This window comes from Monodelphis domestica, chromosome 1 (assembly GCF_027887165.1).
Source record: "Monodelphis domestica isolate mMonDom1 chromosome 1, mMonDom1.pri, whole genome shotgun sequence".
NCBI lineage: Eukaryota > Metazoa > Chordata > Mammalia > Didelphimorphia > Didelphidae > Monodelphis > Monodelphis domestica.
The window spans coordinates 522,860,506-522,872,998 of record NC_077227.1 but is presented as its reverse complement, the minus strand read 5'-3'; the positions used below and the strand labels follow the sequence as shown (position 1 = coordinate 522,872,998).

General features: G+C 38.8%; 1 protein-coding gene across 1 annotated transcript in view; it reads left to right on the top strand.

The window, feature by feature from the left end:
• Nucleotides 1-4,911, top strand: part of SRD5A2 (steroid 5 alpha-reductase 2) — an 84,319-nt gene extending 79,408 nt beyond the window's left edge. The window contains exon 5 of the mRNA XM_056813232.1: nt 1,203-4,911. Within this exon, the coding sequence (XP_056669210.1) occupies nt 1,203-1,269 (67 nt within the window). The 3' untranslated portion in view covers nt 1,270-4,911. The remainder of the gene's footprint in view (nt 1-1,202) is intronic.
• The last annotated feature ends 7,582 nt before the right edge of the window (nt 4,912-12,493 follow it).

Sequence of the window (12,493 nt, the reverse complement as noted above, 5' to 3'; positions counted from 1 at the left end):
TCAGGAGGAAGTCCTGGTTAAAGTCAAGGTTGGCATTACATGTAGGTAAAGTACATAATGTGTACATGTAGGTAAAGTACATGGTGTGATTTCAGGATGCCTAGACAGTTTTTTTTTTTATTCCAGTTCCCCCACATTGTCTCTGCCTTCTTCGTGCTGACTAAAATCTCGCTGTTAAGGTTTTATTAATTCTGTTTAAAATTCTGATCCCTGTTCAACTTCAGATATCCTGAGGAATATAAACATTTAAAATTCTAATTGGTTATTTATATTTTAGTGTGAATGAGTTTCAGATAGTCTGTTTTCTATTGGCTTTTAAGAGCTGTGGGACTGGGTCAAATCTGACCTCAGACACTTTCTAGCTATGTGACCCTGGACAAGTCACTCAACCCCTATTGCCTAGCTCTTACTATTCTTCTGCCTTGGAACCAATTCACAGTATTTATCTAAGACAAAAGGTAAGTTTTTTTTTTTAAAGAGCTACGAGAAGGAGAAAACATAAGGGCATTCGTGCCTGAGAGAACTAGGAAAGAACAAGGGCAGAATTGAGGTGGCTGAAGGTGTCCAAGTTTAATTTTCACGTACTTTACAATATTACCTATGTTCATCCCTGGCCATAATTAGCTCTGTCTCTGTTGTTTGTCAGACCTAGATCAAGCTGACAATTTTACTTGGATATCAACTCCTCTCCTTGCTTTGGCCTGGTTTATAAGAAACAGCCTGGCAGGGTGTAGTTCAATGAAGCAGAGGAGAAAGGCTTAAATAATTCTAGAAGATGCTAGTATTTTAGAGTTGGGGGAGCTACCTAATCTAATCCAATTTTATATTATATATTGAAATACATTTTATATAAAAATTTATAGATCAGAAGATTGAAATCTAGAGATGTAAAATTATTTATCTAGAGTCATATAGCCATTGGAAGTGGCAGAACCTAGAATCAATTATAAGTCTTCTGATTCCAACTCCAGTCCTCCTTCAACAAAATAACATCCCTCTAATGCATGTTATTTTGTGGCAATTATTTGTGGTAGTGCCAGTTCTACCAGGAGAATCAACCATTAAATAAGTGAAGGAGGGGGGGCATCATGCATTATTTCTGTCATTCACCTTCCTTTCATCTGAGGGAGAACAGCATATTTCATTTTTCTCTTGCCCATCACTTGCCCAAAATACTAATTAGGTTTCTTCTTTTCATCTAGGTTCTATCTCAAGAAGTTTCAAGACTACCCTAAGTCTAGGAAAGCCTTGATTCCTTTCATATTTTAAAATCACAGACTATAGAAAAGAATGGAAGACTTTCAAGCTGCTGAACATGACAAATTCTGAGTTCCACTGTAAATAATAATAATAATAATGAATATGATAGTTAGCATTTATACAGTACGTTAAACTTTGCAACGTGCTTTATAAATATTATCTCATTTGATCCCCACAACAACCCTGTAAGGTAGGTACTATTATTATTCCCTTTTTTGCAGATGAGTTAATTGAATCTGAGAGGGGTTAAGTAACATTTGCTAATTTGTGTCTTAGGAAGGATTTCCAAATTAAATCTTCCTAAGTCTGTGTCTAGTCCTCTAGTCACTGTGTCAAAGCTGATATAGCTGATAGCTTGAATTCACTGAGCCCAACCTCTTAGTCTAATAACTGGAGGCCTGGTTATATCTGAGCGGCAAACCTTTCCATCTTGCTGGCTACACTCAGTATCAAACATTAACATCACCATATCTCCTCAAAGCCCAAATGATGTTCTTTCCCAAGTGGGAACACTTCAAACCTCTTCCAATGCATTAAAACTCTCTTTTCCTCCCTATCTCCCTTGTCTTCCCATTACCTCTTCCCGTCTCTATCTCTCTCTCCCTCTCCTTGCCCCCTCTCTTCTTCCCTTTCTCTCCTTCCCCTCCTTCTCTTTCCCTCTCCCCCCTCATCTCTTCTACCTCCTTCACTCCCTCTCTCCTTCTCTCTCTTCCCCACTCTCTCCCTTCCTCTGCTTCTGTTTGTCTATCTCTCTTCAGACATATATACATATATCTATATAAATATTTACACATGCACACGTACATATGCAATAGATCCTCCTGAAAGCCCAGCTACAAAGACTTTTACTGGATATAATCAATATTAACTAGCTAAAATTGTCAGAGCTGAAAACAGTTGGAACTCAAGTGTCCTCTTACCCTCTCATCAAAAAAGTGTATGTGTATGTATGTGTGTAGGGAATGGGGGAGATCACTGCCTCTCATTCTATATTACTTTAACACTTCAAAGAGATGTAATTTCAGTGATTTTGGTATGCTTTCCATTAATGGAGATCAATGCTCCTTTATGAATTAGTAGTTTATCATCATAGGTTGCTTTTAGAGAGGCATTTTTGGCATGGTGGATGGTTTCTGATCTTGAAAACAGGAAGATCTGGGTTTGAAATGTGCCTCTGATGTTTCCTAGCTATGTGACCAATGGTAAGTCACTTAACCTCCATGCCTCCATTTCCTCATCTGTTAAATGAGGGATTTAGACTAGATGGTCTCTATGGTCCTTTTCTGCTTATTGGAGCAATTGCCAGCTCTCCAATGATGAACCTCTCTGAATTTACAAAGGCTGGTAGACTATTACTTGGAGAATGGGCATGGCCTCTTCTACTGACATGGCCTTGGGTGATTGCAGAATAAGGATAGTGGTAGAAGTGAAAAAAAAAAAGAAGAAATACTCATGTCACAATACAGATAGTCTTTGAGCTTCCTCCCTCCTCAGCCTTCCTGCCAAAATATACTCAAAGAAACTTTTAAAGTAAGGTTTTGGGGGTTTGTTTCATTGGAAACAAGACAAAGAATTAAAGAGTAGGTCTGACATGTCACTCTCCTCAATTGCCTCCATCAGAAAGAAAGGGATTTATGACAGTAAAGGGAAGTGGTGGGTGTTATAGGGATAACCAAAGGTGATTGGTATCCATACTATGATAAGAAATCTATAGGAAGGGTCTAGGTATCTTAGGGGTTTCCTCTGTGGAAATTTTGTAGAAGTATGTGAACAAGGGTGATGGCATAATGCAAGAAGATAGTAGTTAGTTGTGATCTCCTGGAGATCCAAAATGATCTTTCTAATTTCTCTGAAGATGATTATGAAAACTGCTCTGCTCTACTTAAGGAATACTTGGGATGTTTAATAGCTTTGTTATTACCTTCATTCCTGATTATACCTGCCCCTTCCATCTAATTATAATCGAGTCTTCCATCTCTGCAAAGAAGGGTAGGAGGTCCTGCTTTACCCATGTTGACTATAAAGCAGATTATTTAAAATTATAGAACCTGTTTTCATTCATGAATATGATTAGGAATTTACTCTTTATGTTAAGTCAGAGTTCTCCTCATGACCTGGGAATCTATATGAATCATCACAAATTCAGCTGGAGATTTCCACCTCTCACTCTTTCCAAACACATGTGCACCAATACACACATACACATATGCACACACCATTATCATGATCTGTAGCTCAGACCTTAATAACCTCCAGAAATGATCCCAAAGTACAGTTTGAAGGAAATTAGTTATTCCACTGAAATATTGGCTGCTTTACTGTAATGTGGTAAATAGCATCATGCACCAGACAGGATGTTGGCTCAAGGCTCAGAAGTCATAGGTTCTAGTTCTAGCTGTTTCTTCATTAGTTGTAAGATCTTGGGCAAATTGCTGAAGCTCCTTGGGTCTCAGTTCCTTCATGGAGGGAAAGGAAAGTTGGAGAGATGAAGACAGAAAGAAAAACCAATCAACCAACAAACATTCATTAAGCCATAACTACGTGCCAGAAACACAATGAGAGGCACTGTGGCATTGTGAATAGAGAGATGGATTTGGAGCTAGGAAGACCTCTGGCTGGGTAACTAGGCAAAAGTGTTACCCCCTTTGTGATTTTGGCAACTCTCTAAGACTGTGGGTTGCAGAAGATGTGCTGACCTGAATTAGTAGGGAGTGTTTCCTTGTGGGGAAGTTCCCTGTACCAATGAAATCACAAGTCTAGTTCCTCTCTTTATGCTTTAGACATTGGGGATATGAAGACATCCTACCTTAAAGGATATTATATTCTATAGGGGAGAAAACATGGGCACAAATGAGTGTGACTTGCCTGCTCTGGCTATCTCAAAGAGTTGTGAGGATCAAATGAACTGTTTTATGTTATTTGATTGTGCATTATAAATCACACAACTTATTTTGGATAAGGTAGGTAGATGATAAAAATAAAGCCCAGTGAAAGCACTGAACAGAGGCTTTACTTTCCCCAGATGACAAGCAGAATCTCCTTAAGAAGGTGTGCATTACCCAACTCTCCAAAGTATTAATTTAAAAATCAATGACTCTGAATTGGGAAGGTCCTTAAGTGATCATGCAATGCTAACTTCCTCTAGAATAGAGGTTCTTCACCTTTTTTTAGGTCATGAACCTCCTTCCATGGTGACATGATGGTGAGTGAAGTCTATGGAAAACTTTTCAGAGGGGTGTTTTTAAATAAAATAAACCCATAGGACTACAAAGGAAGCTAGTTTTGTTGATATACAGTTATCAATATACTTGTCAAAAGTTCATGGATCTCAGGTTTAGAACCTTTAATCTAGAGTACCTTTTTGGAGAGGGGGCTCTATATGATTTTCAATATTGGAGAGACTTGAATTTTTACAGAAGGCATTAAGTGCCCATCAGCAGTTTCCATGGAAATCAGAATTTCAGCAAATGCCTGGCATCCTTATAAATCTTTTTGAGAAATGAATGTGAATCTGGGGGAATCCAGTGCCCAGTTCAAGAACTCGGTCTACTAACAACACAGAGGACTTAGTGGACCTGGAAAATGTGTTATTTGTTGGAGAAATGTCCATGTAAATACAGGTTTTGTTGTATAATAAATGTCTCTCAAAGATATTGCTGTTTTGTGGTTTGTTTGGCATAAATAAAAAAAGTACACAGACCTCTGGAGATTATTGCAAGGTTATTGAGCTCTGATTCTTCCTCCCTACTTTTTCTCCTAACCCCCCTAAACAAACACATACCTTGGATGATTTTGGCATGGCTTCCTTTCCCTTACCATCTGATCTCTCTTTTTCAAGTATTCCTAAATAAGGTATGAATATCTTGGAACCACTCTGAGTATAGCTTAGAAGCCAAAGGCAAAGCAAAGTAAGTCTGTTATCTCATGAAGGTGTTAGACTAGACAACCTTTAAGGGCCTTTCTACTTCCAAATGATTCTAGGAGATTGTTTTTGGTTTCAGTTCTTGCTGTTGCAAATATTTTCTCCAGTATATTTTGGTAACTAAAAATAAAGAAAAAAACAAAACAAAAACTACCCTCTTTTAAACAACTTTAAAAATGTCTCTCCTAAAAGGCCCCTCCTAAAAATATTATACTTGGATACTTCCATGGATTCATGATTTCACTGATGTGTAAACTTCTTCCACTGATGAAGATTCCAACCACTCTAAATCTGTTCATCCTTTGGAATTGCTGTCCTTGGCCTGTGGAGAAGGGGTAGGGTAGAATATTTCCCCAAATGTGACTTGGGGCTTCAAAGGAACTCGGAATTCAATCCTGGGGGAGCCTGATCCAAAGAGAAAGAATTCAGGCCTTTCCTCTGATTCTTGGGTTCATTATGCCCCAATTCCCAAGCCCTAGGAGAAAATATTTTAAATATAATTTAGATATGGCTCATGCCTAGGGTCTCCTCACAGGGGTTATTAGCAGGGTTCTTATTTAAAAAAAAACAAACAAACAAACAACCTCATTCAGTATCAGGCAGTGAGATGTCAGTTTGAGGACAGCTATTTATTTCTTCAACCAAAAAAAAAATTCTTAAAAGATTCATAAAGATCCATTAATACATACTTTAAGCATTTTGTGAGACAGCTATACAGATATCCAGCCTTTTTACCTCAGATTTGTACAACCCAAGGTACTGATTTACAAGGTACTGATCTCCTGGCAGCAACATTTTATTTTCTCCTGGGAGAAAACAGTTGGAGTACATTTGTAGGAATGACCTTTGTTGCCAGTTGATGCCCTGGAACTCTGGACATTTGGGGTTCATAGGGTTATCACCAGGACTAGAAATGCTCAGAATTGCTATTTACAAGTCTGGTCTAAAAAAAAAAAAACTAGGGTGTACTCCCTGGTTCTCTGAGCCTCAGTTTCCTAGGCATTTTAAAAAAGAAGGTGGTTAGGGCCAGCTAGGCAGGACAGTGGAGAGAGCACCCAGGTCAGGAGTCTGGAATTTGGGTGACTCTAGATCAAGAGTTCTTCAGATGGAGTTCAGGAACTCAGTTTTTAATATTCTGATTCCTGTATTTCAATATAGTTTTCTTTGTAATCTTAGGGATTTTATTTTAGGCATTTAAAATGGTATTTAAGTCATCAGATTGTCAAAGAGAACCATGACACAAATAGTTTCAGAACCCTTGGTCTAGCTGGTTACTCTGGGCCCAACAGTTCCAAATCCCATGCTTATCTTAAGTCAATGACTAAGCAATTTTCATACAGTTATTGTATTCTGCCACTATTCATCTGTGAATTTAAGACTATGGCCTACTTCTAAATTGAACTACTTGGGAGGGAAAAAAAACCCAACCTAAAACAACCCTCTTGTTCTTTTTCAGCAAGTACAACATAATGAGCCTTATTCAATCTTTAATGTTTTTTTGATTGGTGAGGCCTTTGTAGTGTCTGGGGCCATTATTCTGAGCCTCAATTCAAATTATCCAAGACTTTCACTCTTGTTCTAGCTTTTGATTGAGGTGTGGAAGGTATGAGAGACTAGTACTATGTGTTTTCTCATCCTGGGGAATATCATAAAATTTTTCCTTGTATTTAGAAAATCCTAGGTTTTGGCTTAGGTTAAAAAACTTAGAGCAGAAAAATTTATTTATATATTATTTATTAAATAATTATATTTATTTATATTAAACATGTTTAAATTTATTTAGTGATTATATTTGTTTTATATAAATATATTTATATTTATTTTATGTATTACTTATTAAATAATTAGATATCATTTTGTTCAATACTATTGGATGGTTCATTGGCACTTCCACTAAGCATATCCAAAAATTTATAATCTTTCTCTCAAAACCCAACTCTCAAAAAAAGTTCCCTGTTTCTCTTGAGAACACCACCATCTTTACTGTGCAGTCATCCAGGTTAGCCATTGTGGAGTCATTTCCAACTCTTCCCTCTCCCTTATTCCTCATATCCAATCAACTGCCAAGTTTTGTTGATTCTCCCTTCATGGCATTTCTTATATCCCACCCCTCCAGGCTGGGAAGTTGACACAGTAGATTGAACAGTGCATATGGAGTCAGGAAGATTGGAGTTCAAATCCTACCACAGATACTTATTATCTGTGTTACTATGGATAAATCACCTAACCTCTCTTAACTGCAGCTATCTTATGCATAAAATAGGGATTATCATAGAACCTATTCCATATTGTTATTGTGAAGAACAAAATGAAATAATATAAAAATGCTTTGCAAACTTTAAAGAGCTATAGAAATGTTAGTTACTATTGAAGCTGCTGCTGCTGCTACCACCACCACCACCTCTACTATCACTATTACCATCACTACCATGCTATTACTACTACTATAACCCTCACCCTCACCATCACCATTCCTCTTCTTCCTCCTCCTCCTCCTCCTTCTCTAGTAATAATAATAGCAACAAACTAGGGAAGTAACCATGTAATAGTTATTGCCCTAAAATATTACTATTCCCATTTTGGAAATGCCCAGATTATTTGCTATAGCTCCCTAATTAGCTTTACTGTCTGTCTCTCTGCAGTCCATCCTGCCCAAGTGTCAAAATGATATTGAAAAGCTTAGTTGTGGCTTTTTTGACTTTGAATTTATTTTTTATTTTGAATTGATGTGGCTTGACACATCATTCTTCTATTCAATAACCTCCATCAACTACTTATTACCATTAGGATCAAATTCTAATACTTTGGTTTGTCATTTAAAACCCTACAAAACATGGCTCTGGGGTGCATCTGGGTTGCTCAGTGGATTGAGAGATGGGAAGTCCTGGGTTCAAATCTGGCCTCAGACACTTCCCAGCTGTGTGACCCTGGGAAAGTCACTTAACCCCCATCGCCTAGCCCTTAGGAATGAACAAACACTATTGATTCCAAGATGGAAGGTAAGAGTTAAAAAAAAAATCATGGCTCCAGCATTTCTAGGCTTATTACATTTCCTTCTTGTACTATGAAGTCTAGTTAAAATGATCTCTCACTACTGCCACTCCATCCCCCATGTCTTTGAATGGGCTATTCTCCATTCCTCAAATGCCCTATCTGCTCATTTCCACCCTTTAATGCCCCTAATTTCCTTCTAAGGTCAACTCTAAAATCTTTCCTGTCAGCTCCTTGTGTTTTCCCCCTGAAATAACTGTGGATGGATTTTTCAAATATTTTATAGACTTATGTAGTGTTTCTCCCAGGAGAATATAAGTTCCTTACGGGCACGAATAGTTTTTATTTTTGTGTTTGCATCCCTATTACCTAGCACAATTTAGGCATAAAGCTTATTGATTGATTAGTTGATTATAAGACCCAGAGATGTAACCTAACTTATCTAAGATTATACATATAGTAAGTAGCAGAGCTGTGATTTGAACCCAAGCCAGAAGTTTGGAGCTAGAAGAGATATCAGAGGTTGTTGACTCCATCCCTCTCATTTTATTCATGAGGAAACCAAAGCCTGGAGAGACAAAATGATCACAAGGTTAGTGAAGTGGTAGAGCTAGAATTCAAACTCAGAGCCTTTGACTGTCTGTCAGTCAGATTCAGGGTCTGTCCCTGAATCCTGGTTCTGCCACTCTCTACTTTGTGTCCTTGGGAAAGTAATTTCCCTTCCCTGGGCCTTGGTTTTCTCACTTGTGAAATTAAAAAACGGAAAAGATCCTTGAGATCATTTCAGGAATTGTCTGAAATGATTTCAAAGATCTTTTCCATTTTTAAAACTCATGATCTACCTCTTGAAAAGCTCCTCTGAATCTTTGCAGTCACCTGACTGCCCTTTCAATGGGAAGGATTTTTAAAAAGCAGCTTGGCTTTCTTCAGAGGGAAGAGAAAACATTCATGAATACATCTTTTCCTTTCCAATTTGGCCTTTCTCATCATTCACATAGATTGTGGGCTAGGGTCCCTGAGGGGAAATAAAAAGGATAATTTAAAATGCATAACAAGTCTTATGGAGGAGGCTGTCATTGTCTAAGGGCTTTTACATTAGCCTATAAAAAGAGAAAGAGGACTTTTGGCCACATGGTTGGTGTGTGTGTGTGTGTGTGTGTGTGTGTGTGTGTATACTAGCTCTTTATGAGTCCATAGAGTAGACTTAATTTCTAAATATTTTTATATAGTCATTTCCCCTACAAGTCAATTGAATTATGGTCTTAAGGTGTTCAACAGATTTGTGTGTGTGTGTGTGTGTGTGTGTGTGTGTGTGCGCGTGTGCGCGCGCACACATTTGTAATGGAACCAATGTTGAACCAGGAGGTAGAAAACTTGAAATGGAATCCCACCTTTATCCGCCTTGTGATCTTGGGCCAATTGCTTTGATTTCCTCATCTCCAAAATGGGCGAAGTAATGTCTTCCCTAACTCACAGGACTACTGAGAGGTTCAAATTAGAGCAGAGTCCTCTCCCATCTGGTCTAGTTAAGTGCAGTAATATCTGGAGGGGAGTAGGTTAGGAGATTGTCCCCCACAGAACCCTGCTTAGGCTTCTATGTCACAACTGATGATTCCTGGAAGGAGGAAACTGGAAACTAGGGGAGCCTGGGGTGGTGCTGGGATATTGTTAGTCACGAAAAAGGAAGAGGGGCATCACCATGATGGAACTTCCAGGAAAATTTGCAAAACAGACATTATCTATCTCTATCTCTATCTCTGTCTCTATCTCTATCTCTATCATCTCTCTCTCTCTCTCTCTCTCTCTCTCTCTCTCTCTCTCTCTCTCTCTCTCTCTCTCTCTCTCTCTCTCTCTCTCTCTCTCTCTCTCTCGGCTACCCTTGATGTGCTGAGACAAAGTTCAGAAGATACCTCTCTAGTTACAGTTCTACAAAAGAGAATTAGGTGTGACGATGCTCATAGATAGAGTAAGGTGTATGGAAACAATTCATAATCATGAAATATGAGCTCTTATTGTTAAAAAAAAAGAAAAGGGTCCTGGGAAAATTGTCTCCAGGGGGCGACATTTGCCGTACCACTATAGAAAATCAGTTTTTGCTTTGTTTCCTTCCTTGTGGGAGATAGAATCAGCCCTCATCTAAGCTCCTGTTTCACGAGACCAGAAACAAAGAAGAGGTTTGGGGAGCCCCAGCTTTCAACATAAGCCACATGGCAGTGCTCTGTGATTAAATAATTTAATTGCCTTTCTGTCTGCTCACCTCATAAAGATGGTTTTAAGCCAAATTGCAAACCAACAGCTGGAGCCAAGATGGAGTTGTGTAATGGGTTCTAAATATTGAACAACTGAATCTAAAGTTAACTGGAAGATATGAGAAGGCAGCTGAACAAACATGAGTCAATGAGACTGACCACTTTATCTTGTCTTGTTCTGAGCTTTTCCTTATAGAAATGATACCCCTCATTATCAAGAATGGATGCTTACCAGAGAACCTGCTGAGAAACCCACTCCCACAAAGTCAAACCCATTTCTTCCACTCTACTACTGACCTCCTTGGCTTTCTTTCAGTCTCAGCTAAAATCCCACCTTCCATGGGAAATATTTCCCAACCCCTTTGAATTCCCTGTTAATTATTTCTAAAGCTTTCTTTGTAAATGTTTGTTTGCATGTTATTTCCCCTTTGGGATTGTGAGCTCTTTAAAGGAGCATTTTGCCTCTTTTTGTATGCCCAGAGCTTAGTTAGCACAGAGCCTGGCACATAGTATGTACTTAATAAATGCTTATCGATTGATTTCTCCACTGATTTTCCTTTTAAATTGAGAGATACATTTTTAAGGGGGTAGAGGAGGAACCAAAGGAAGAACCATGTTGGGAATCACAACCAGGTTGGAATCTTGTTGAGTGTGACCTCAGGCAAGTCACCACTTTCTGAGCCTCCACATCATATCTGTAAAATGAGACAGTTGGACTACATGACCTCTGAAGTCCCTTCAAGTTCTAAATGAATGATCTTATAAATTAAAAGTTTTTGACTGGAAAGTATGAATTAGTGTCACTATTATTGTCCTCTAGGACACTGCTGGAGCTGAGACATTTCAAGAGGAGATAATGGAAGATTATAAAAGCTTAATTTGAGGCATTTGGCTGTTTAGGTTCTTGGGTCTCTGCCATTCTATCTTTTTTTTTTCTTGGAAATTTTACTTTATGTTTTTATTTCGTTTTTAATAAGAAATTTCCACATACGTTTTCCAAAGTTATACGATTTATGTTGCCTCCCTCCCTTCCTCCTTCCCTCCCCACTTTTGGAGTTGACAAGCAATTCAATCTGGGTTCTACATGTATTATCACGCAAAACATACTTCCATATTATTCATTTTTGTAAGAGAATGGTCTTATAAAACTAAACCCCCAAATCATATACCCAAATACACAAGTGATAAATCATGTGTTCGTCAGTATTAATACTCCAACCGTTGTCCCGCTATCTTTCTGGATCTCTGTCTCTTGCTCTCCATTTCTGTTACTCTGTCTCTGGCTCTGATTCTCTGGCTCTGTTTCTGCCTCTCTTTTTCTCTCCCTCCGTTCCTCCCTTCCTCTGGTGTCCATTGATCTGAACATTTTACTCGGGATATTGTCTAGAGGGAAGGAGGTAGTAGTAGGAGGAGGAGGCACCTTTAGGGGGTGTTTTTGTAGCTCTCCCCCAGCCTCTTGGGGGCGCTATACCTATCCTGACTTCTTTTCTGTGTTTAGACCCATATCATCAGCTGCCTTCAGGAATCTCCTCCTGGAAGCCCAGCAACACCTTTAATTCCTGACTCAGTTCAATGGAACAAACATTTATTAGCTTCCCATTATGTGCTGGGTGCTGGCTATACAAAGATAAGAACAAAACAGCAGCTGCTCTCAAAGGGAGCTTGCCATCCACTGGAGGAAACAATAGACACACAGAGAAATAGGTTAAAAAATGAAAAAAAAAAAAAACCAAGTAATTCAGGGGAAGGCGGGAGGTGGGGAGAACCTAAACCACTGGGGGGATCGAGAAAAGTCTGGTGTTAGAAGGTAGCTCTTGGGTTAAGCCCTCAAAAGAACATCACATTCCAAGAGCAGAGAGCGCGCCAGTGTAGAGTGACAGTTTATGCATAGGAATGGACTGGGGAATGAACTAAATGCTGCTGAACCGAGGCTGGAAATGAAGGGATAGAGGAGGGCTGAATTTCTAGATTTTAAAATCATCTGCATAGCGTGGGCTACCGGAGAGGGGGTGGAGGAGGGGAGAGAAAGAACATGAATCTCGTAGCCATGGCAAAATATTCAAAATTAATT